Source organism: Vipera ursinii (genome assembly GCF_947247035.1).
Source record: "Vipera ursinii genome assembly, chromosome: 4".
Classification (NCBI taxonomy): Eukaryota; Metazoa; Chordata; class Lepidosauria; order Squamata; family Viperidae; genus Vipera; species Vipera ursinii.
Window position 1 is genome coordinate 91,231,646 of NC_139514.1, and position 25,069 is coordinate 91,256,714.

The window sequence follows — 25,069 nt, forward strand, 5'->3', positions numbered from 1 at the left end:
ATGATCTTGTCTACTCATACATAAATTTTAAAAACTGAAAATAGGAGGTCTTTACAAGTTCTTATGGTTTCTTACATAAAAACAGAGTAATCTACTTTCAGAAAAGGTCTGGTTCATGGGATTAGGATGTATGCATATAAATAGCTGAAACATCTTAATTCAGAAATTGCATGTAGTTGATAGTGAAGATAGTGATCAAAGACATCCAACTAATGTGTTTACATTAGAATGGATATAATGAGATTTATTACCTTGTTTATAGAAGTAAGTCCCAATATTGTTTAAATGTGCCCACTTCCATTGTTGTGTAAACAATTTTATCTTTTTCTTTCTTTTAACTTGAAACAAAATGGATTTAAAACATCCTTATTTATTTTATTTATTTATTTTATTGGATATGTATACCGCCCTATTCCCGTAGGACTCAGGGCGGTTTACAGGGCAGTTAAAACCATGAATACAAAAAATTAAAAACAATTAAAACAATTAAATTAAATTCAAGCCCCAAGAGTAAATCTAAAACCCAGTTAGATTAACAACCCCACAGTCTGGACCAAACAGATCGAAGAGCCAAGTTTTCAGGTCCCGGCGAAATGAGTGAATAAATAAATAACATGTAGCAATGCTAATACTTTAATAATGCTTATATTCAGTGGTGGGATTCAAATATGTGAACAAACGGTTCTCTGTGTGGATGCCGCTTCCGGAAGTCCATTCTGGGCCTGGGCAACAAAAAATTAGCTACTGGTTCTGCCGAAGTGGTGCGAACCGGCTGAATCCCACCACTGCTTACATTGCAAAGTATATGCATGTATAGGTTTGTGTGTATTTATTTTGAGGAATGAACAGATGAAGATCCTTCCCCTCATTTTGTGTAATATATTAGTAGGAGCAATGTAAGGTTAGGATCCCCGATTACCACAGTAAAGAGAGTGAGGGAATGAGCAAAGCAAGAATATATTGAGATATAAGATGAATATGCAGACAGATAAAAGGGGAAGTTTGGCCTTGGGGAAAGGAGGCATTTAGCAAGGCAATCAGGATTGAAATAAACTACTTTCTTAAACCAGATGTGGTGATATGTACCAATTTATATTTGTCTTAATGCCTGAATTTTGTATGCTTTTCTGTTGATGGGGTGTCCAGCCATAATTGTGGAGAACCAGCAGAGAAATGTGCAAATTTATTGATAATTTTTGAGAATGTCACCCTTTGAGTTATTTGTAAAAATAATAAAAGCAGGATATAAATAAAGTAAAAAAATTAAATATTTATTCATCAATTTCTAACTCTTCGCAATAGTTGAAAACTCTTGGTGGCTCAATTTAATAAAATGAACATACAAAAGTAATCAAACAAAAATATCTTACAAATAAATGTCCGAAAGCAACACATGATATTAGATCCCCCAAAGCCCCCTGGAAAACCTCTGTTTTTAACTTTTTTCAGAAAGCAGATAATGTTCAAACAGATAGAACTCCTACAGGAGGCCATCCCAGAGGCCCAGTCTCCTCAACGGGGAAGTGTCTAAGATACTTCAGAGGTTTATTTACCGTAGCTAGAAAAAGAAAGAAGTTTATCCTATGGGAAGGAAGACGTCAAAGTGTTGGTACTGTATCTATCAAGAGAGATACATTTCAAAACTAAATTCTAATGCAGGGGTCTTCAAACTTGGCCCTTTTATAACTTGTGGACTTCAACTCCCAGAATATTACATGTTCTGCCAAAATTGTTGTATATTCCTTTGATATTCATGATTAATATATTTTAATTCACTTTGTATTACATTGGTCTATTGAATTTTTCTAATGTGAGATCTCTCCGCTGAAGAGCTGTGGGATAGACACTTTTTGGATCATATACTTTAATCTCAGAGAATTGGACTCCCATGGATTCTTCTGTTTTGTTTATAACATTGGGGAAATAGATAATAAATGGGGCGTTTGCTCTTATTTTTGAATTATTTAACAGATGATCTAATATGCATTAGGAACCTATGGCTATAAGCAAAAGAGGAAGGGGGGACTAAACTTTTCTGCACCATGGTTCAGTTTTCTCTAGGTGTATTTCTTAATTAGATATTTTCTTTTGTGAAAAGATAAAAACTCTAGGTTATACTTAATTGATTTTGTGCCCTATGAAGCTCAAAATTAACTAGATTCTGAACAAACTGGATGCTATTATGACATGATTCATTTCTTAATGTTTTAGGCTAACAGAAAGGCTTAAAGTTGTCCAATTTTGTGCAGCATGTATTCATATCTCTTTGCTGTGAATTGATGGTTTTTAAAAAATAAATACCTTTTAAATGACTCTATAATAAGCGGTGGCTCAGTGGGTTAGGACACTGAGCTTGTCGATCAGAAGGTTGGCAGTTTGGTGGATCAAATCCCGAGTGCCGCGTAGCAGAGTGAGCGCCTGTTACTTGTCCCAGCTTCTGCCCACCTAGCAGTTCGAAAGCATGTAAAAATGCAAGTAGAAAAATAGGGACCACTAGGGTGGGAAGGTAACAGCGTTCCGTGCTAGTCATGCCGGCCACATGACCACGGAGACGTCCTCGGACAAGCGCTGGCTCTTCGGCTTTGAAACGGAGATGAGCACCGGCCCCTAGAGTCGGAAACGACTAGCACGCATGTGCGGGGGAACCTTTACCTTTACCTTTATAATAAGCTACCATGAGAAAATTTGGTTTTGCAAGACAGCATACAAGTTCTAAAAAATAAATAAGCCATACTTTTTTGCCAATAGGTTATGACTAAGCAAAAGTAATATTCTAATAAATATAGATAAGGATGCATTGAATAGAGAGCTAAATTAAATGATTTCTAAGGTACCTTCCAACTCTTATCATTCTACAGTATATATAAATATATATTAGTTTTTATATATAGAAAAATACATGTGATTATATGTGTATCATATTTAGGCTTATTATGAAACTATTTTATCCACAGTTCTTTGTAGCTTCAGATCCTACAGTGAAAACAGATCGGTTGTGGCATGACAAATATACATTAAGAAAATCAATGATTCCTTCTTTCATTACAATGGATCATTCCAGAAAGGTATGAAAAAATAAACCTGGTAGAATGTTCTGATCACTTTAAAATTAACTTATACACACATATACAGATATACACACACATAATATGGAAGCATACCTTATAAAAGTTGATATTCTATAGAGCAGTGATTCTTAAGGTGTGGGTAATTTGGCATATCCCATGGATAAGAGGCAATTTATAGTTGCTTTTTGTGAGAGTCCAGTTTGGAATTGCTACTGCTAAGCCACTTGTGTGAAATAACACAGGTGGGGAGTATAATGACATTATTTGGGACTTGGACAAGGGGCAATTGGGTCAAAGAGCCACTGCTATAGAGACTTTTTCTTCAGATAAGTCTCCAAAATTGGGCACATAGCACTTCTTTTTTCCCAATAAATGGTGAAAACATTCCACTAAGCCTGGCACCCAAAGTGATAAACCCATCATTAAACCAAGGTGAATCCCCCTCTTTATTTGCTAAGTCTGAGCATAGAATTGGAAGGGGCTATCAAAGCTGGAGTAAATTTTGTACATTTATTGTTGTTTGCTTTTTGTATGCTTTATTTTAATAAGTAAAGTGTACTCCCTGAAAAATGCTTTGAAAGGGAAAATGTTCTGCTCTTAAAAAACTTCAAAAATAATGTCCTTTTTATATTTAGGTTCTCCTAATAGGAAAATCCATAAACTTCTTACATCAGGTTTGTCATGACCAAAGTCCATCATCAAAGATGATAGCTGTGCCCAAATCTGCAGAATCTCCAAAAGATGGTATGAAATTAGAATAAGATTACTTTACTAGTTTATATAGGTTGTTTGTTAACTTTTGCCATACAGAATTTTGTCTTAAGATTACATAGAAACTCAGGAGTAGCTTTGTTTTTGACTTCATTATTTTGCAGATTATCATTATCTGAAACAATAATATTGTGTAAAAAGTTCAAGAGCCAAGGTTTTCTGGCTTGTACGGTACCAAGTCTTTCTTTAAGAGAAGTAGAAACCCCTGAATACTGGGCTGTATGATTCTAAATATATAGTGCACTCTCATATATAGTGTGCTTAAGCATAACGATGTTGCTAGTTCATTATTTTCTTGTTGCAGGAGTTTAAATAACAAAAGTCATAATCATGTTGAGCATTTTAGCTTATATGCAGAATAACAAATTATTTGTTAGTTAAATCTGATTTGAATTATGTGTTTGATTAAAAAAATCAGGTTAGTTTGTGCCTTGAATCAAATTGTCAAAAGTTTTAAAAGCTGATTCGAACTGTGAAAGTGGCTTTTATATTTTTTAAAAATTATATTTTTTATATTTATTTTATTTAAATAATTGAATTGATCTAAAGGTACATATTTTGTAAAGCTAATTTAAAGATATGATCAAGTTCATGAACTTGAATTTCTGATTGAAAACTTCACATAACTGTAATTATTTTTCCAGTTACAATTTCAAATTTATTATTATTTGAAAATTTATATACAAGAAACTGTTTCTTTGGATTTACTTCTGAAAATATTCTTCAGTATGTATGAGCGCAAGCATATCACCTGTCTGCCGTCTTTAAAGCAGCTGCATTTTTTTCTTGAGATCACCCAGCAACTGCTACTGCATATTCATTTATTTGTGCATTTTTGGAGAACTAAATCTCAAAGCACCATACTATATTAATTTATATCACATCATATTCCTGTCAGAAACACCAAGGTACTTTTGGTTTGACAGGATTAGCTGGTGACATTACCATTGCCCTAGGGGACACCCAGTTGGGAGCTTCTTTCATAACTTAGTTCAGTCATAGTTCAGTATGATCCAACTCATATTTTCTGTTTAAGCATCTATTTTGTCTGTTGATCTTAATGGTGAGCCTGTGACCTGGGATTTTTGGTCCTTAAGTTCATATAACATTTATAGGTAAAGCCAATTTTCATGAAAACTTCACATATTGCTCAGTGCCATAGACTAGTCTGGGTATAACCTGGACATGAAAAACAGGGCAAATTCTATATGTGTAGATAAGACCCCAGCGCCATGGTGCCTTAAGTTAATAAAAAGTTAACTAGCTACTATCTCCACCCTTTGCATCGTATGTCATTGGGTCAAGGAGAAGCCCCAACCTCTACACTTGGACTTTCAATGATGAAGCAAATCTAGCAGAGCCATCTGGAGAATTGTGGCATCTGGAGAATTGTTCTGATAAATTTGGATTGAATTCTTTCCAGTGGTGTAAAACACGAAGCTGAGGGTCCGAGCAAGGTCCCATAGAGAAGCTGTGCTAGCAGCTTGCCACAGAAAGAGCTAAATTGCAGCTGGAACATAGTGTCCTCCCTTTGTGTGGAAAAATTGTAAGAATGGCATTCGCTGATCGTTGGCCAGAGGCAGCTGCGTATTCTCCATGGGCTTTTTGTGAGCCAGTGGCATGGATGACCACCCCTAAGTACTTAAAGGTGGTTACCTGCTCCATTTTGTGGCTATTTAAATACCATGAGTACCGTTTTGGCCTTTTTGCAAAAGCCATAACCTTTGTTTTCTCATAATTTATGTCCAGTTTATTATACTTGCAATACTGGACAAGGGCTCGCAAGGCTCCTTTAAGGCCAACTGGAGTCCTGGAGAGAATCACAGCGTCATGTGCATACAGCAGCAGAGCTTCGGTCACCTATTTTGGGGGGTTGGTAATTTGGATTATTTAACCATTTTACCATATCATTTTTGTAAAAATTGAAGTGTAAGAGGGCCAAACTGCACCCCTGTTTAACTCCCTTTTGAGTTTCAACTGACCCTTACATATTACACCTCACCTTGAGGGATGTTTTGGAATGTAAGGCACGTAACAGATGGAGGAGTCTGTGATCAATTGAGGCAGCTTCCAGCTTCTCCCATAGCTTAGTCCTTGTAACCATGTCAAAAGCTGCCTTAAGATCCATAAAGGCAGGTGTATCTGATGCATATTTTTCAATCAAATGATGAAGAACTAAGCACTGATCTATGGTGCCTCTCCCCTCTCTAAACCCAGCTTGTTCTTTGGCAATCAGGTTCTCAAGATCCAGCCTACTGAGTGCAAGAGTTAATAAGTTTTGCTTGTTTTGCAATCTTGGTAACTTCTTGTTTTTCCTGTAACAGCTGCTGAAATGTTCACTGATTTGGAAAATGCATTTCAGGGAAAAATAGATGCTGCATATTTTGAGACCAGCAAATACTTGCTAGATGTGCTCAATAAGAAATACAATTTACTAGAGCATATGCAAGCCATGAGACGTTATTTGCTCCTTGGTCAAGGAGATTTTATCAGACATTTAATGGACTTGTTAAAGTAAGTAAATGCAGATTTAGAGGGATGATTCTGTTAATCTGTGGTTGTAAAAATTATCATTTGTCACCTTAACGTTTAATACAGGTATGATGCTTTTATAACATAATTCTATTTCATTGGACATATAGAATATTATCTTGTAGAGGATTGTTATTTATCTTACAAAACGGGAGAGGAACTCATCAGTATAGGAATGTTCTGTACAAAAAGAACCTTTACTGAAACTCTTGTATAAAACTTTCTAAGTTTATATACTTATATAGAACCCCATATATAGAGTGTCACAAAAGTGCAGCTTTATTCTTTTAAAGCTTAAAACCTAAAGCTGCACTAAGACTTGAGAAATTCTATGTGTCTCAGTATGTGCATACACACGCATACACACAGTTGTTATTTTTCTTTTTTCCTATTCTTTAATTAAAGAAAAATACAAAGAAAGAAATGTATCTGTGAAGCCCAGTATTGAAATTTATAATATATATCTTTATCTCTTATCACTTTATTATTTTATTCAGTGATAAATCACTCTACTTTAGTTTTTTTTCAAGTTTTTATTTGGAAATATTTGGTTCTTTTAAATTTTGGTGGAACAGTTTCCCCAACTTTTAAAAAGCTGATCTCTTGTATCTGTTCTTTTAAAAGTTTTTGAAAGTTCTTCATATGATATTAACCATGCATTCAACTTACTTTCAGGTGAGTGTGCATAGGATTGCAGCCTGATGGTACAATCCTATCTGTGTACACTCAAAAGTAAGTTTCTTTTAGTTCAAACAGCTATATTTACTGCGTAATAAATGTTCATAAAATTGCACTATTAATCTAAAATATAATCCTTCTCATTCTCTGTATTTAAAACTTAATTAAATTTACATTATACCTTTTCACTAAGATAACTTCAGACATGATTAGACTTTATACATACATTATAAAATAGAGAATGGATTGCACTATTTGAATTGTTTGTGCATCAGCCATTAATAGTATCAATCAAATCTTTTAAAATTCGGCTCTTTTTTCTACATTAATTTTAATTGATTCTCTCATTCTTCTTGTTTTGTTTTTCAGCATCTTAGAGTGTAAATTTGAGAATAAGAATTGCCATGATATTAAATTTATATGGTATCTTCTGGTTATTTATTGCCTCAACATGTAGGCTGCCAAATAAATCCTGAAGATATAAAACTTTAAATTCTGCAGTCTGGATTTTACTATTCGGTGGCTGCTATCACAGAGTAATATTTTGACAAAGAGAAAGTAAAGACTACCTTTTGATGAATATATCATGATATATTTATTTAAATGTCTATTCAGATCCCAAGCTTTTAAAACTCCTGGATCCCGTACTTTTAAATTCAGCACCCCACCTACTTCCCTTCGTGTCAATATTTTTAAAAGCATCTTGAATTTTCTTTTACAATGGCATTTCAATAGTATAATTACAGACTTTCTACATGTTACATTTCTTTTCCTTCAATAATGCCAATTTTTCATTACAAAGGATTCCATTTGCTTGCCAGACATCAAAGAGATGTCTATTTGTCCAAGAGCTGAATTGATGTAACATCTCTACACTCAAGTGCAGCAGGGAATGATAATGAGACAGAAAATTGGCACAACATTTTGGTGTGTCAAACACTGGAGAGTTGTGGATTAATGGAAATAAACACTTTTTGACATAGAATGTTTAATTTGCTATTTCAGGTTCTGGGAATATAAGCTTTGGTTCTAAATATTCTTTAATACAAAAAGCACAACTGCATAGTCTCTGTCACTAAATTTAAAATGAAGCATCTCAAACAGTTTTTGGAATACAAAAGCAATATTTTCTGATCAATTTTTACAATATATATTTTGAACTAATTGATTCTAGTTAGGACAACCATCTTTTATACAAAAGAAGTTCCCCAAATCTGTAGATAGTGTAGCTGTTTGGAAGCATTCTTCTGTAGTCATTCTATGTTACTATCTCTTCCTAGTCCTTTAAAAATAGCAGAAGAAAAGACTGCATTATCTAAAAATATTTTATATTAAAGGAAAAATTGTGTTGCAGTGCTAATAGGTTAATTCAGATATGACCTGAGGTTTGAAAAACACTATGAGTTTCTGTATGAGTTCAGTTGAACATGAATGGAAGATACTGCTATGGTGGGCATTTTCAATGGCTTCTGCATCCTGACCCCTGGATATGAACTGAAATATGAATGATTGGTGGATTAGAGTTGTTGCTATTGTTGAAATTTATATCTTGAGTAATTGCAACTACAAAAAATAATGTGATGTAGAAAACTTGAAAATGTGCATATTCTTTTGTGCAGTTTCACAACTGATTGTAAAACCATTGCATCTACAGCTGGATGGAAATGGGATATAGTAACAATGGCATATCTGTCTTTTATTTATATTATTTAAAAATAGGCCAGAACTCGCGAGACCAGCTACAACCTTGTATCAGCATAATTTGACAGGAATCCTTGAAACAGCTGTCAGGGCAACTAACGCACAGTTTGATAATCCTGAGATCCTCAAACGCTTGGATGTTAGACTTTTGGAGGTATTTCTGAGCCATTTTAATATTTCATGATAGCTTTAGATTTGATTTGTCAAAAGTAAAAAAAATATCCTCTGAGGTCAGCAGCATCCAAAGTACTATCATCTTTCTGGATTGTCAGATTTTCTTGACCTTACACTAATTGTTATTTCACTGAAAAATGAATCTCAATACTCACTTATGGATATTATAGTGCAGTATGTTTGATAATGAAAACATAAGGCTATAATCCGAATTAAGCATACTCATAATGTTTATGGGCTTACTATGTGGTGTATTATGGCTTAAATTATAGTTCTGCTGAATTTATTCTGATGCAGTTTTGTTAAAATGCTGCATTATTCAGTCTGATTTGTTATAGATGTAACTTCATCGTTGTCCTTCTTGCTTATCTGAACAGAAAATGTCACAATTAAATTTCCTTTATTCTGTGAACTAACAAATAGAGTTATCTCCTAGTCTAACATTTTAGATTGTTTAAGTAAGGTTTCTTTTACCCACTATGTCCTGTCAATTGACCACTGATCATTACTAAATGCTAGATCATGATTACTTGGGAAAATAGCTAAATAATTATGTAACTGATTTTCTTAAATATTTATAACTTTTTTTAAAAGGTGTCTCCAGGTGATACTGGTTGGGATGTTTTCAGTTTAGACTATCATGTGGATGGACCAATTGCAACGGTAAGGATGTATAGCTCGGTTTGTCCATTTCTGATCCTCCTACCTAGAATTAGCTACTTAGTTCTCTAAATACTTGTTATTAAAATAGCCTTTGTACTTTTAGAACTACATGATTAAAGAGATTGCTCAATATCTTTGATGTACTCATTGTATTAAGAGTACAGCCAAAATTTCAATTTTCCTAAATTATTAATGAGTGTTAAAATGCTACATTTTAAGACCATCATTATTTGAAATAAATAATTCATTTGTTCTGTCGGAGATTTTAGAAAGTACTTAATAAATGGATTTTCATTTTCAGCCATTATTCTAAAACTGTAGCAACTAATTTGGGATAATTTGTGTGAACTATAAAATGTATTTTCGGGAACCTATTTGTTCTCTTTAAATAAGTGTGATATATAGTATTCATTAAAACAGATGAGAAAATAGCACCATTGTTCAAAATGCTTTTACTATATGTAAAGAATAACAGTGCTTTCTGAACAAGGTGTCAAAAATGAAAGTTTGGTCAGAAGGTATTTGCTACATATAGTTTAATCAAAGGAAGATAATATCTAACATAACATCTGTTAATCTATTTGTATATTCTATATCCTTCCCCATAGGTTATGAGTAGTTATAGAGCTATGTAATCAGTTCCTTAATATTTATTTTTTTGTTGTAGCATGCTGTTAACCATTTAATGTATTTTCCTTTCATTATAATAAATCTTTCACATGTTGAGAATTGAAAGGTAGTGGAAGGATTTTATTATAGCTATAGTTTATAATATAATTTTCTTTAATGTGATTATTCCTTAAACAAATCAACCTAACCTATATAAGGAACAGAATTTAGCTATATATCATGAAAATAAAGAACCCCAGTAGACATTGGAATCTTGGACAAGGGAAGTATGTAAACATCTATCAATATAAACAATTATATCTTGCTTTGATAAATCACTTTTCCAGTTTCCATCCACCATTCATAATCTAATTGTTTAAGGTTGTTATGATATCAAATAAGATATGAAAATAAGCATAGTTCTTTTGATTAGAACTCTTAATATTTTATTTAATTTTGTATACTAGGCAAAGATGTCAAAATGTAGAACATTAGATTCAAATGTATTTTTTCTGAATGATAAAGTATGCTCTTGGCCCTTGAAGCTTTGCATTTCTCAGATTGATCTATAGATGTGGAAAAAAAGCAACTGTTTTCTAAACATTTTTTGGTTATTGAGTTAGATGCAAAAATCTCTCTCAGATTTTATCAAAAGGTCTTTCAGTTAATGAACACAAATCATCATTTCAACAGGCATTAAAACACAGTTTGAGGCAGTAAGGCTCAAGGAAAGGGGGATTTTACTCCTTTGGGAGGATGCTAACAACTGAATCTTAGCTATTAAAGATTTATTTGTCCAATAGAATGTGTTATTTTCTATATCTTCAATAATTTCTAGTAATGAAACAGCATAATGTAGAGGGGGATTAATGGGACTCTATTTTCCCTATCCACTCAGATGAGGAACTGAAGCAGTAGCTAATCATGACTGCAGCACAGACCTTAACTTTTTCATGCATTCAGAATATGTGTATTTAGTAAAAGGTTTGTCATAACTCCTATATTTTGGCTGAAGATGCTCTAAGGAGCAGGTACAAAAGCACTTGAATCTAGGGAAGCTGAGATAAATGAACCCAGAGCTTCTTTTACACAACACAAATCCCCATCATGCTGTTTTCCTTGTATTTATTGTAGCAGAGAGGAACAAGAGAAATCCTTACCTACTAATATGAGACTTCTTAATAATAAGACTTTAACTTGACTGAGTCTTTGTATTCATAACTTAGCTTTTTCAGTCAATGATCTTAAGCTGTTGCACTATCCTTTTAATAGAGATACTTGAAGCAATGGAAGCAGCAGTACTTGACGTTTTAAAGGTTATGATCGAATGTTGCTATTATTTGCAGATGTTTACACGAGAGTGTATGAGCCACTATCTGAGGGTGTTCAACTTCCTATGGAGAGCAAAACGGATGGAATATATTCTTACTGACATATGGAAAGGACATATGTGCAATGCAAAACTTCTAAAAAATATGCCTGGTAAGGGATTAAGTTCAGTGAATAATTACATCAGTTGCTGTTTTTCTATCCATAATTCTTCAGATTATCAACATAAGAGAATATTCTTCAGGTTATTCTGGAAGTTTAAATTAAATCTAGAGTAAGTTTAGAGTACGTACATTGTGATCATTGAACTGATTTGATTAAATTCAAAATGAATAGGCTCTAATGATGTTCTGTCTGTAAGGCTCAGATATACTTGCTATTAGTTGCTACTTTACTACAATAGAAAAAACCCAATTGCATACTTTACATGGTATATAAACTTATGGAAATTATTTTTTTTTACTAATTAGCTATTTTTTTACTAATTAGCTTCTAACCTTTATATTCAGCTTTTTAAACATTGTTTTAATTGTTGGGCTTAATTAATTTAATTTATTTTAATTTATATTATCTTTTATATTGTATTTTATGCTGCCCTGTAAACCGCCCTGAGTCCTTCGGGAATAGGGCGGTATAGAAATTTAATTAAATAAATAAATAAAATAAATAAAATAAATAAATAAATATAGAAGTCAGTTTCCCAAAAGGATAGCTGCCTTTTGTTGGTTAGGTTTCCACGTGGGTAGTAATTTATCTTCCCTCCAGTGTTTGCATAGAAAAACCCATAACACTAACAGCTTGAGTAGTTCTTTTTACCAGAAGGGGGCAACATTTGCAAACTAGCCCAATATTTATTTATATAAATTGTATTTCATTTGTAAATAAATTAAATTTATTTATACATTTAGACATTTTATTTATACATTTAAATGCAGTAAAGCTTATCACATTCCATAGATATCAGCAAGCAAGTCTTTGTGAGTAGTACTTTACAGTTTTGAGTTTTTAATGTCTATCCTTTCGTTTTTCATCTCCTGTCACACTGGCATTGTAGGGCTCTGGATGGCAGCCTTGTTGTGGTAGAGGGGGTGCTAGGTTAGAGTTCATTTCATCTGTAAGGCATCTATTCAAAAAATGATGCAGTTCTTCACTTTTACTACTTGTGACATAGCCATTTATAGAAAGCAAGGGGTGTATTATTTAAGACACTGGGCTGCCAGAATATGTGTGTGTTAATTATCTGCAACTGGATATGTGGAATAGGAATATTCTTACTTTTTTATTCTCTTATTTCGGGAGATACCTTCTGCCAAAGCAGTGTATAATGACACTGGACATTTCTGCCACTGCACTGCCCTATTGAAATCTCATTGTTTTTGGTATGTTTCCTTTATTTTGCAGTGTTTATTTTTTCTGTATATTTTTTATTGCAGCTTAAGTTAAAAGTAAAAAGCTGGTTGAGCTTTTGACTGTATGGAAAAATCCATATTGTACTATTTGGCAACAATGTGTTAGTGATTTGCCTACGGAAATGAGCTCTGGAATGTTATTTCAACTCTTTCGCATTCTAGTCTGAAGCCTTAAAACTCCCTGTTGGTCCTCTGTTCACCTCAGCATCCTGCCAAAGTTGGTCAGGTGCTCGCATTTTCTAATTGGAAAACTTCATTTTATCAGCAACTTAGTCACTAAGCATGGTTGCTAATTAAAACTGCCTTCCCGGAACCCCTTGTGACTATGCTCGTTCAATACTCCAGCACAGTACTACACGCCCTCAGGGGTTCCCCACTCTCCTGGGTGCGACCCGCCTGCATCACATCCAATCTCGATGACGGGCCCAACCACTGGGCCTCTGAGAGATGGCCGGGCAGGGTCAGGGGCCTCCAGCATAAGCCCAACAAGAGGCCCCTGATTAAGTTCTTAGCTAAGTTTTTTGTGGGGTTAGGGAGGGGGGAGGGAGAAGACTATGGTTGCGCGGGAAAGGCACGCCTTCCAGCCACCATAACGCATGCCAGGCCCACGACCGTTCGCGACGGCGTACAACGAGGACCAGTCGCCGATAACACCCAGTGGTGTACTGACAAACATCCCATCCCTAGGATGGTGGGGAATGGCAGAAGGTGCACAGACAGAGGGCCATATCGTCACTGGGAGTGTCATCTCCGCTCTGTAAAAGCGGTGAGACGCTCCGACCCTCTGTTCTCCCCCGGAGGACCCGGGAGCAAAGGTGCGCCCCCTCCCATGCTAAGGCTGGTCTACCTGAATGCAAGGTCCGTAGCTAACAAAGCTCACCTCATTCGTGACCTAGTGGAGAGCGAGCATGCGGACCTGGCTTGCATCACGGAAACCTGGCTGGGCCCAGAGGGTGGTGTTCCTCTGGTTGACCTCTGCCCGCCAGGTTTCCAGGTGCTGCACCAGCCTCGGGCTCATGGGAGGGGTGGGGGAGTGGCAGTTATCATCAGGGAATCCCTTAGCCCGCGGGAGACCACCGTCCCTCAGATGGTCGGGTGTGAGTCTCTCCTACTGAGATACGGCCCAGGGGCGCAGTTGGGCCTGCTGCTGGCGTACCTACCACCTAATCGTGCAGCGGCGGCCCTGCCCGAGCTACTCGATGCCCTCTCAGGGTTGGTGGTTGAATTCCCAAGACTCATGGTCTTGGGCGACTTTAATCTACCGTCCCTGGGAGGATCGTCCGAACTGGCTCGGGAGTTCATGGCTTCCATGGCGGCCATGGACCTGTCGCAAATAATTTCTGGACCGACTCATGAGAGAGGCCACACCCCAGACTTGGTGTTCTTGTCTGGACGGTGGCGTGATGATATCGGTGGGGGTACCACAACTGTTACGCCCCTGTCATGGACCGATCACCACCTCCTGCGGCTAGACTTCCCCCTTGCCACCCCCCACCGTGGGTGCACGGTGCCAGTCAGATGGTACCGCCCTAGGCGCCTAATGGACCCTGATAAGTTCCAGGCAGCGCTTAGGGACACGCATGCACTCCCTGCTCACAGCTCGGCGGATGCCTTAGTGGAAGCCTGGGAAAAGGCAGCCACGGAGGCTCTGGACCGAGTTGTACCCTTGCGGCCTCTGACCCGGCGCAGATCCCAGCGAGCCCCATGGTTCACCGAGGAGCTCCGGGAGATGAAGCGTCGGAGACGGGGCCTAGAGAGCCGTTGGAGATCCAGCTGATCCGAATCCGACCGATTGCGACTAAGAATCCTCACCAGGTCTTATCTCGCTGCGATAAGGGTGGCAAAATCCAACTATTTTTCCACCCTCATCGCGTCCGCAGATAATCGCCCGGCTGCCTTGTTCAGGGTGACTCGCTCCCTATTAAACCAAGAGGTGAGGGAGGAACCCTTGCAGGGTCGAGCCGAGGAATTCGGTCAATATCTGCTGGATAAAATTGCTCGGATTCGAACTGGCCTGGACTCCAAGTGGGCTGAGATGGAAGAACAAGACATGGACAGTCTTGTCGACGTCATCTGGGAAGAATTTGATCCTGTAACTCCTAAGGAAGTGGACAGGATTATGAGAAGGTTGAGCTCCTCCACATGCTTACTGGACCCGTGCCCTTCCTGGCTGGCCTATGCAGCTCGAGAGGGGACACGTGGCTGGTTCCTAGCGGTCATCTCTGCTTCTCTGAGTGAGGGTCACTTCCCCACTGCCTTGAAGGAGGCGGTGGTGAGACCTCTCCTCAAGAAGCCCACCTTGGACCCATCCTCTTTGAATAACTTTCGTCCAGTCTCCAATCTTCGCTTCCTCGCGAAGGTTGTTGAGAGCGTGGTGGCGCACCAACTTCCTCAGATCCTGGATGAAGCGGTTTATCTAGACCCGTACCAATCGGGTTTCAGGCCGGGCTACAGCACGGAGACGGCATTGGTCGCTCTGATGAATGATCTCTGGAGAGCCCGGGACAGGGGCCATTCCTCTGTCCTAGTCTTATTAGACCTCTCGGCGGCTTTCGATACCATCGACCATGGTATCTTGCTGCGACGCCTCAGGGGACTGGGAGTGGGAGGCACGGTTCTGTGTTGGTTCTCCTCCTTTCTCCAGGGTCGCTCGCAGTCGGTGCTGACAGGGGGACAGAGGTCGACCCCGAGGCCTCTCGCTTGCGGAGTCCCTCAGGGGTCGGTCCTCTCGCCTCTCCTGTTCAACATCTACATGAAACCGCTGGGTGAGATCATTCGCAGTTTTGGAGTAGGGTACCATCAGTATGCTGATGACACCCAGCTTTTCATCTCAACTCCAAACAATATCAGTGATGCCCTAGACGTGATGTCCCGCTGCCTGAAAGCGGTCCGGGAATGGATGGGGAGGAACAGGCTTCAACTGAACCCGGACAAGACTGAATGGCTGTACGTTTCGGCAAACCAGGATATTCAGAATGTCCCATCGCTTAACATCGGGGACATGTTACTACCCCCTGTTGATAGGGCCCGCAACCTGGGTGTCCTTCTAGACTCGCAGCTCTCCCTAGAAGACCACATAGGAGCTGTGACCAAGGGGGCCTTCTCCCGGGTACGACTAGTTTGCCAACTACGGCCTTATCTGGACCTGGATTCCTTACGTACAGTCACCCATGCCCTTGTGACCTCTCGCCTAGACTATTGCAACGCTCTCTACATGGGGCTGCCCTTGAGATCCACTCGGAAGCTTCAGCTGGTGCAAAGTGCAGCGGCACGGACACTCTTGGGAGCCTCCCGATACTCCCATATCACACCTCTCCTCCGTGCGCTGCACTGGCTTCCGGTTGCCTTCCGTGTGAAGTTCAAGGTGCTAACAATGACATACAAAGCCCTACATGGCATGGGTCCGGACTACCTACGGGAGCACCTTCTGCCGATGTCAGCACCCCACCGTCCTGTGCGCTCCCACAGAGAGGGCCTCCTCAGGGTGCCACCGCTCAAGGAATGTCGGCTGGTGGCCCCCAGGGGGAGGGCATTCTCAGTGGGTGCGCCAGCCCTCTGGAACAGCTTACCAACCGAAATCCGGATGGCCCCCGACCTCCGTACCTTCCGACGCGACTTAAAAACTTTCCTGTTCCAGCAGTCCGGCCTGGCATGATAGCGTTAATTGGGGTCCCAGTTTGTTTTCAATATTGTTTTTATTACTTTTTATTGTTCATCTGTAGACCTTCCTTCCTCTGTACACTGTCCCGAGTCCCTCGGGAGAAGGGCGGTTTATAAAAACTAATAAATAAATAAATAAATAAATAAATAAATAAATAAATAAATAAATAAAACATCATATGGCTATAACTTATTTCTGCCTACAATTTTACTTCTGCCTTCTCTATTAACTCTGGCTGTTCCAAGATGGTTGCAAAGCATCTGAATAGCAATCCTGTGATCATGAGACTCTGCAGTGATCATAAATGTGCACCACTTGCAAAGTACTTAAATGGCAATCTTATGACTGAAAGACATTGTGCAAGGATTAGTTAGGTTTTTTTTTAACACCATTGTAATTTTGAACATTTGCTAAACAAGGTAGTTAATAAGCAAGGACTACCTGTATAGGTTTGTTGGGTAGTTCTTCTTCAAGCCTATAAGAACTTTTACTTTCTGAAGATTAAATGAGCATTTTATAAGCAACCACACTGGTGAGATTGTTAGATAATTTTAAAAATAAATGAATATTGTGGAACATTTGTTTTTCTAAACAACCGAGAGCTTATAATTATTGGTTTAATTGATGAAATATTTTGATCAGTTAAGTCAGTTGTTGGAAATTTTCAGTGTAGTTCCATTACGCTGAATGTAAGATTGTTACACGTTTGTGAGTTATGAACCACAATCCACCAGATGGAGTGTGGTAGCTGTTTTATTTTTTTGTTTCACAGTCTACAATATTGCTGATAGAAAGTGACTGGCTCAAAATTACCAGCTGGCTTCCATGATAAAAGACCATAACCATGCTCCTATTCCAGCTCTTTAACCACCACACCAAATTGGTTCATGAGACCCAGTTTGAATCCTTCATTAGGACCATTCATAACCTTCAATTAAGAGGCCTTTATCCATAATGGTTTGATTTAGGCTGAAACTAAAATATACTAAAATGGAAAAGGAAGGCAACAAAACTGGATGGAAATGAAGTAAAGAGACAGGGTCAGGGAAGAGCAAAACCCTTTTCAGGCGTTACAACAAGGATTAAAATCATCTCAGTAAGCACTCCCTTTTAAACACTAAGCTACGTCTATCAGACCTGAGCTACAGAAGAAGTTAGATTTTCTGTCTCTTTGCTACCATAAATGGTCATCCAGATTTGGTAGCCCTACAAAAACTAAATTTGAAGGCATCCATGCTTTTCAGCTACAATATCAGTAGTAATTCACACACTTGCCAATTCCTTTATTTTCAACAGTTTTTAGTCTTATCTGTGATATAAGACTATTACATCATGTAAGTAATAAGCAAACTCTTGCTACCTTATAAACATTAGAAACAGTTGTCTTCAGAGAGTGCTCTGCCAAATCATAAGATTTTCAATTGTTTCTGAAAATTTTATATATTGGATATTAATCATTAGTTCAAGCAGAACTAAGTTAACCTAGGAAATTATGATCCCTGGGTTTTTTATCCTTAAATTGCAACTATGTTAAAAGGTATCCATCAAGTAACTGAATAAACTCTTTAGCTACATTAGCTGGGAATCAAAGCACTAGGGCAGGGGTAGGCAATCTCGGCTCTTTTATGACTCATGGACTTCAACTCCCAGAAATTCTGGAAGTCCATGAGTCATAAAAGAGCCGAAGTTGCCTACCCCTGCACTAGGGGGACAATAGGAAGGCTGCTTTAACCGTTCAGAATACAAGCCCTGAATCATAGGTTGTGGGTCTGAAATGATTTTTTTTTATTTTTTAGTGTTTTCTGCCATAGTATGGTATTCACATTTCTGTCTGCCCTTTGCTTCAAGAACTTTAATGGTCTTAATTCAGTAAGAATGCTGAAAATCATTCTGCTTCTGGCAATACTTTCTTGCATTGTTTCAGCGTATTGTATTCCTGGTATGATTCCTTTTATACTAGATGTTGTGGCTTTTGTTTTTTGTGCATCTCAAGTACTATAAAACATTTTTTTTTGTATAGAAAGGAATAGCTACAGGGTAGTAATTCTTTAACCTTTCTCTGTCACAGGTGGGCTATGGCAACCAAGTAGGCTTTGACATCTAGTATGCAAAAGGAAAGCTTTGGCATGGCTTTATCTTCTTTTGAAGCTTGTTCCACATTTGAGTACCCTTGACTGAGAAAGCCTTATCTCCTTTCCTCACAAAGTTTGGCCTAAACATTTCAGCAAAGCTCTCTCCCAAAAGAGTATTATAATCTCTGAGGATAAGTCTCTCCCATCCTGCGTTGAGCATAGTGGCTACTGGAAACCACTTGTCAATCCAACTAATAGGAAAGTCACCTTTCTTTTGTTAATAAGCAAAGAAGGTGTCTCATGAGTTAGAGTATTTTCCCTGGCCAAGCATGAACATTCCTCTAAAATAATAGGTTTATTAGGCAATATTTCTCATTCCTTTAATGAAAGGCAATATAACTTTTATTGTTCTGTACCACCTTTTTAAAATAAGCTGCAGTGAAATGAAAAAGCAGAGCTGGGGATTAACAGATTCATCCATCCCTAATTCTCAGGAACCATTTCTTTTGGTTTTTGTTGTTCTGCCATTTGAAATATTTTCTTTTCCACGTTCTTGCTAACAATTTGGGAGATGGTTGTAGCTCAGTGGTAGAGCCAGAGCTTTATATTTTGAAGATGCCAAGTTCAATCTACATGTGGAGTTAGAAAAAAGTATGAAGAGGTGCTGCCAGGCTTACAGGACTAAATTAAATGAACCAAGTATCTTAGTAAAAAGCAGCATTGCTTCATTTATTATATGGAATGTATACAGTTAACTTTGGTTTCTCACTTGACTTTGCTTGTCATATTATTATTAACTGGAAACAGTGTTAGCTATTAGAATTTATAGTTTCAATTTATTGGATTAAAAAGATAAATATAGTATATTATGTTTTTTCTTTAAGTATCTTTGATCAGTTGTTATATTTTATTCCTTTCAGAAAAGGTGCAGGTTATCAACCTGTTGTATTTTAAAAAAAATGTTAGATGAATCAATCCCTTCTAATTTTTAATATACAAATATTTTGATTTTCTTACAGAGCTTTCTGGAGTGCTGCATCAGTGTCACGTTTTGGCATCAGAAATGGTCCATTTCATTCATCAAATGCAGTATTATATTACATTTGAGGTACCCGTCAACCAACCGTTTTGTAGTCTATTTTGTTTTTGTTTTGAGGAGAAGAAATGTGTGTAGTGCCGTATAGAGTAAAGAGTGCTAAATAAAGAGTTTCTGAAGGAAGAGCATCAATATACTAAATACTTAAAATTATGCCTTAGGTCCTGGAATGTTCATGGGATGAACTATGGAACAAGGTCCAACAAGCTCAGGACTTAGATCACATCATTGCAGCTCATGAAGTCTTTCTAGATACTATCATATCTCGCTGTTTGCTGGACACTGATTCAAGAGTAAGCCTTTTCTCTATTTAAACATTATTTCTGTAATGATTGTAATCATTGCCCCTTTTTTCATTTAGTAATGTGTGCAGTATAATATTTATTCAGAAGTGAAATCCCGCTGTTCCATAATAAGAGAGCTTAGAATTACACACTTTGGTTGAATCTTATGTTTGCACTAAATGTAATACTTGTGGATGTAGGATCTTATTTTTACATTTCACAATTTCTTATAGATGCTTCTCAACCAGCTTCGAGCCGTTTTTGATCAGATTCTTGAATTTCAAAATGTGCAAGACGCAATGTACCGAGCCGCCTTAGAGGAATTGCAGCTACGCTTGCAGTTTGAAGAAAAGAAAAAGGAGCGAGAACTTGAGGTATAGCTTCTTTCTATGGCATTCTATGGCATCTGGTTGTATTTTAATGATAACTCAAATAAAACAAACTTCCTGTGTTCTTTTTCCTGAAAAGTAATGAACAAAAAGTAGAAACACAGTGCAGAAAGATGCAACTGTATGTATGTATGTACAGTGAGGGGAAAAAATATTTGATCTTCTGCTGATTTTGTATGTCTGCCCACTGACAAAGAAATGATCAATCTATAATTTTATTGGTAGGTTTATTTTAACAGTGAGAGACAGAATAATAACAAAAAAATCCAGAAAAACACATTTCAAAAAAGTTATAAATCGATTTGCATTGTAATGAGTGAAATAAGTATTTGATCCCCTATCAATCAGCAAGATTTATGGCTCCTAGGTGTTTTTTATACAGGTAACAAGATGAGATTAGGAGCACTCTCTTAAAGGGAATGCTCCTAATCTGCTTCTTACCTGTATAAAAGATACCTGTTCACAGAAGCAATCAATCAATCAGATTCCAAACTCTCCACCATGGCCAAGACCAAAGAGCTGTCCAGGGATGTCAGGGCCAAGATTGTAGACCTACACAAGGCAGCTTGGTGAGAAGGTGACAACAGTTGTTGCGATTATTCGCAAATGAAAGAAACACAAAATAACTGTCAATCTGGGGCTCCATACAAGATCTCACGTCGTGGAGTTTCAGTGATCATGAGAACAGTGAGGAATCAGCCCAGAACTACACGGGAGGATCTTGTCAATGATCTCAAGGCAGCTGGGACCATAGTCACCAAGAAAACGATAAACACTAGGCCGTGAAGGACTGAAATCTTGCAGCGCCTGCAAGGTCCCCCTGCTCAAGAATGTACATGTACAGGCCCATCTGAAATTTGCCAATGAATATCTGAATGATTCAGAGGAGAACTGGGTGAAAGTGTTGTGGTCTGATGTTACCAAAATCGAGCTCTTTGGAACTCAACTCGCCATGTTAGGAGGAGGAGGAGGAATGCTGCTTAAGACCCCAAGAGCACCCTCCCCACCGTCAAACATGGAGGTGGAGACGTTATGCTTTGGGGGTGTTTTTCTGCTAAGGGGACAGGACAACTTCACCGCATCAAAGGGACCTTGGACAGGGCCATGTACTGTCAAATCTTGGTTGAGAACCTCCTTCTCTCAGCCAGGGCATTGAAAATGGGTCATGGATGGGTATTCCAGCATAGCAATGACCCAAAACACATGGCCAAAGCAACAAAGGAATGGCTCAAGAAGAAGCACATTAAGGTCCTGGAGAGGCCTAGCCATTCTCCAGACCTTAATCCCATAGAAAATCTGTGGAGGGAGCTGAAGGTTCGAGCTGCCAAACATCAGCCTCGAAACCTTAATGACTTGGAGAAGATCTGCAAAGAGAAGTGGGACAAAATCCCTCCTGAGATGTGTGCAAACCTGGTGGCCAACTACAAGAAACGTCTGACCTCTATGATTGCCAACAAGGGTTTTGTCACTGAGTACTAAGTCATGTTTTACAAAGGTGTCAAATGCTTATGTCACTCATTAAAATGCAAATCAATTTATAACTTTTTGAAGTGCGTTTTTCTAGATTTTTTTGTTGTTATTCTGTCTCTCACTGTTAAAATAAACCTACCATTAAAATTATAGACTGATCATTTCTTTGTCAGAGGGCAAACATACAAAATCAGCAGGGGATCAAACAATTTTTCCCTTACTGTATGTATGTATGTATGCTACTCAGAAATAAATCCATTATATTCATTAGAATTTAGAAAAATATGCTATATACTGACCATCTTATATTCCTTTATAAATTAAATGCAAATTACTATACTGGATACTCCAAGCGACATTGCACTAGAATTTTAATTCTTAATTTCCCACAATAACATTCATGTAGTTTTATCACTCCTTTGACAAAAATATGTATCTGGTGTTTTTAGTTCATGATTGTTAAACCATTTCCAGAGAATTTCTACTGATTTTATGTCCTCGAGGGTTCAGAAACCATCAACCAAATTTATGACTTTGTTCCGTAGTAATTAATCTAAAAAAATCAGTGTACTCCTTTGTGTAACAAAGGAGACAAATGAATAAATGTGCACCTATTGATTTACCACCCCATTTTAAAAAAAATTGCATTCTCAAGGGTGAATGGGGAGTAACAGCTTCAGAACAAGAAGAAGAGATGAAAAGAATGAAAGAATTTGAAGTTTCAATACCGAAAATGTGCTCACAGCTGCGACTACTTACTCATTTCTATCAGGTATTTTTGTTTAAATTAAGAACATTGATATGAACGGATTAGTACTAAGTATCTTTGTCTAAAATAAATAATATTTTAATGCAGCATTATTCAGACCATTTTAAACTCTTCATGCTATATGATTCCATTATGATTGCTAAACTTGGTAAACAGGACGTATTTTTAGAAGAGTAAGCAAAGACATCACAAACATTGTCAATATATATGACTGCTTACATAACTCATTACGTTATGGATTTCCATCAGATTATTTCTGCTATAGATAGACAATACTATACCATCATAGAAGTGTTTTCCTGCAATAAATGTCACAACCATGGCACTAATTTTATTGAATTAACTGATATTACTTTAATTGCTTGTCTACATTAAAAACTATACAACTGTTCCAGTTGTAATTGATAGACATTAAATGTTTACCTGTGCCTTAGAGATTATCAGTTTCCAGTTAATGCTTAAGAGAGGAATTTTCAAAGATTGCTGTAAAATAGGAATAAGCTGCATCAGGAGAACCCTTAGCTGCTTCTGCCGCCATGTCCAATTGCCCAGAGAAAACAGTTTCTCAGCTTTCTGGCTTCTAGTGATAGTGAGAAACCAGCAGTCTGCTCCTTTTGGTTAGATCAAACATGTCAAACTCGCAACATCACATGACGTCACGCGATGTATTGGAACCTTTTCCCCATTACTGGCAATTGGGTGGGCATGGTTTCCTCGTGATGCCCGTGGGTCAGCAGTTTAACACCCCTGGGTTAGTTGGTCAATCAACTAGTACAAAAATATCCTCTCCATGTTTGAGTTAGTTGAATAACTGATTTCCACTGCTATCATAGTAGAAAATAAGGAATCTCCATGAAGGTGCTAGAAAAGGGAAGAAACCTTGTTGCATGCTGCTCCTTTTTGTGACCCTATTCAAGACTGCTGATTTGCAGCAGGAAACATGAGCAGAATTGCTTGAATAAGAGGTAGGTTCAGTTTAGAGCGTGTGGGATTTCTCCCACTAGAAGCCAGCAATCTATAAGCAGTTCTCTGGGAAGTAGCAAAGTGTTGTTTTTCATTCCATCCCAGCACCCCTCAAATACATTGGGAGGAAACTGGGGAATAAAGTGAGTAGAATTGGTGTGCATATGTGGCTGGCTGACAAACAGTGCACCTCTTTAATGCAAAGGGCTGTGTGTCACTCACTGAGAACTTTAAATGAGGCCTCCAGAGCTTTACCGGATGTTGGTACAAAAATATAATTTTTAATATGATAGAAGGGGAAATTTCAGTATTTAGGTATTTAATATACACAAATCTATTCTCTCTTTTATGGAAGTCCTTGTTTTTCTTTCTTTAAAATTAAATTACAATTTAATTTAAATCACAATTTTGAGAGTTGCATGTATGTGTGGAAGAATTTCAAAATCAGTAAACAATAAACCAAAAGATACTTTAGAGATAATCCCTAGATTGGTTAATATATTTATGTTTGTGTGTGCATGCGTACACACACAGATGCTACATATACAATCATATATACCTACATTCATATAATATGAATAAAGATGAATGAATGAGAAACATGACAGGATGAATAACAGCACTGTTCTCAATACCCAAAGAAAAAACTGTATTAACTTTTATTAAGTTAAAATGGCTTAAAACAGATTTCCTTAATTTCACAATGTACTTTCTGTCAATCCTTACTTTAGTAAACTACTCTGTTTATTATTTCAGCTACATTTCAGGATTCTAAATAGCTAACAATATTGATACAGAAGATTAGGGGGGAAAATCAATTAATATAAATATAACCAAACAGTCTGATTCACACCCCCTTTCAGAGCAGCATGGTTTTGTCCCCAAATGGCTTTTTGAAGAGCCATACTTTTACAGCTCTTTTTAACTGTAGGAAGAAAAGATGGCTTAGATATCTGTTGTTGTTGTTCCAAAGGATTTAAGGACATCACAGCATTAAGAAGGCTAGAATTCCTGAAGATAGCATTCCATCCAGGCAGGTAATCATATAGATATCTAGCTCCTGAGCCCTGTAAGGCTTAAAATGACAGCCAGCATCTTCAACTGCACCTGAAAGCTAACTGGAAGCTAGCACAGCTCCTGCAATAATGATTTAGCGTGATCAAATCTCAGTAGATCAGTAACGACCCAAATTGCTGTTCTTTCAATATCTCTTTCATGCAATCTTCATTTTGTGGACTTTGAGGGAAACCCATAAAATCACTTCATCCTCTGTCTGGAATTCCATAAGACTGAACTTTTGATCAGATGATATATTTTCCCACCAAACTCATAGCCATGATTTTAAAAATATCCTAGACTATATTTGCTTTTGGCTTTTTGAATCAATCTTGCCAACTATTTCTTAGCTCACCACTTTCCTTCCAAACATCA

At 37.6% G+C, this 25,069-nt stretch overlaps 1 protein-coding gene across 2 annotated transcripts in view; it reads left to right on the forward strand.

Moving 5' to 3' along the window:
* TUBGCP3 (tubulin gamma complex component 3) overlaps positions 1–25,069 on the forward strand; it is a 77,011-nt gene that overhangs the window by 46,153 nt on the left and 5,789 nt on the right. For both annotated transcript variants that reach the window (XM_083363108.1, XM_083363107.1), the window contains exons 12-21: positions 2,955–3,065; positions 3,704–3,812; positions 6,164–6,353; positions 8,769–8,904; positions 9,519–9,587; positions 11,543–11,678; positions 19,687–19,775; positions 19,925–20,056; positions 20,281–20,421; positions 22,562–22,678. In XM_083363108.1, the coding sequence (XP_083219234.1) occupies positions 2,955–3,065; positions 3,704–3,812; positions 6,164–6,353; positions 8,769–8,904; positions 9,519–9,587; positions 11,543–11,678; positions 19,687–19,775; positions 19,925–20,056; positions 20,281–20,421; positions 22,562–22,678 (1,230 nt within the window). The remainder of the gene's footprint in view (positions 1–2,954; positions 3,066–3,703; positions 3,813–6,163; positions 6,354–8,768; positions 8,905–9,518; positions 9,588–11,542; positions 11,679–19,686; positions 19,776–19,924; positions 20,057–20,280; positions 20,422–22,561; positions 22,679–25,069) is intronic.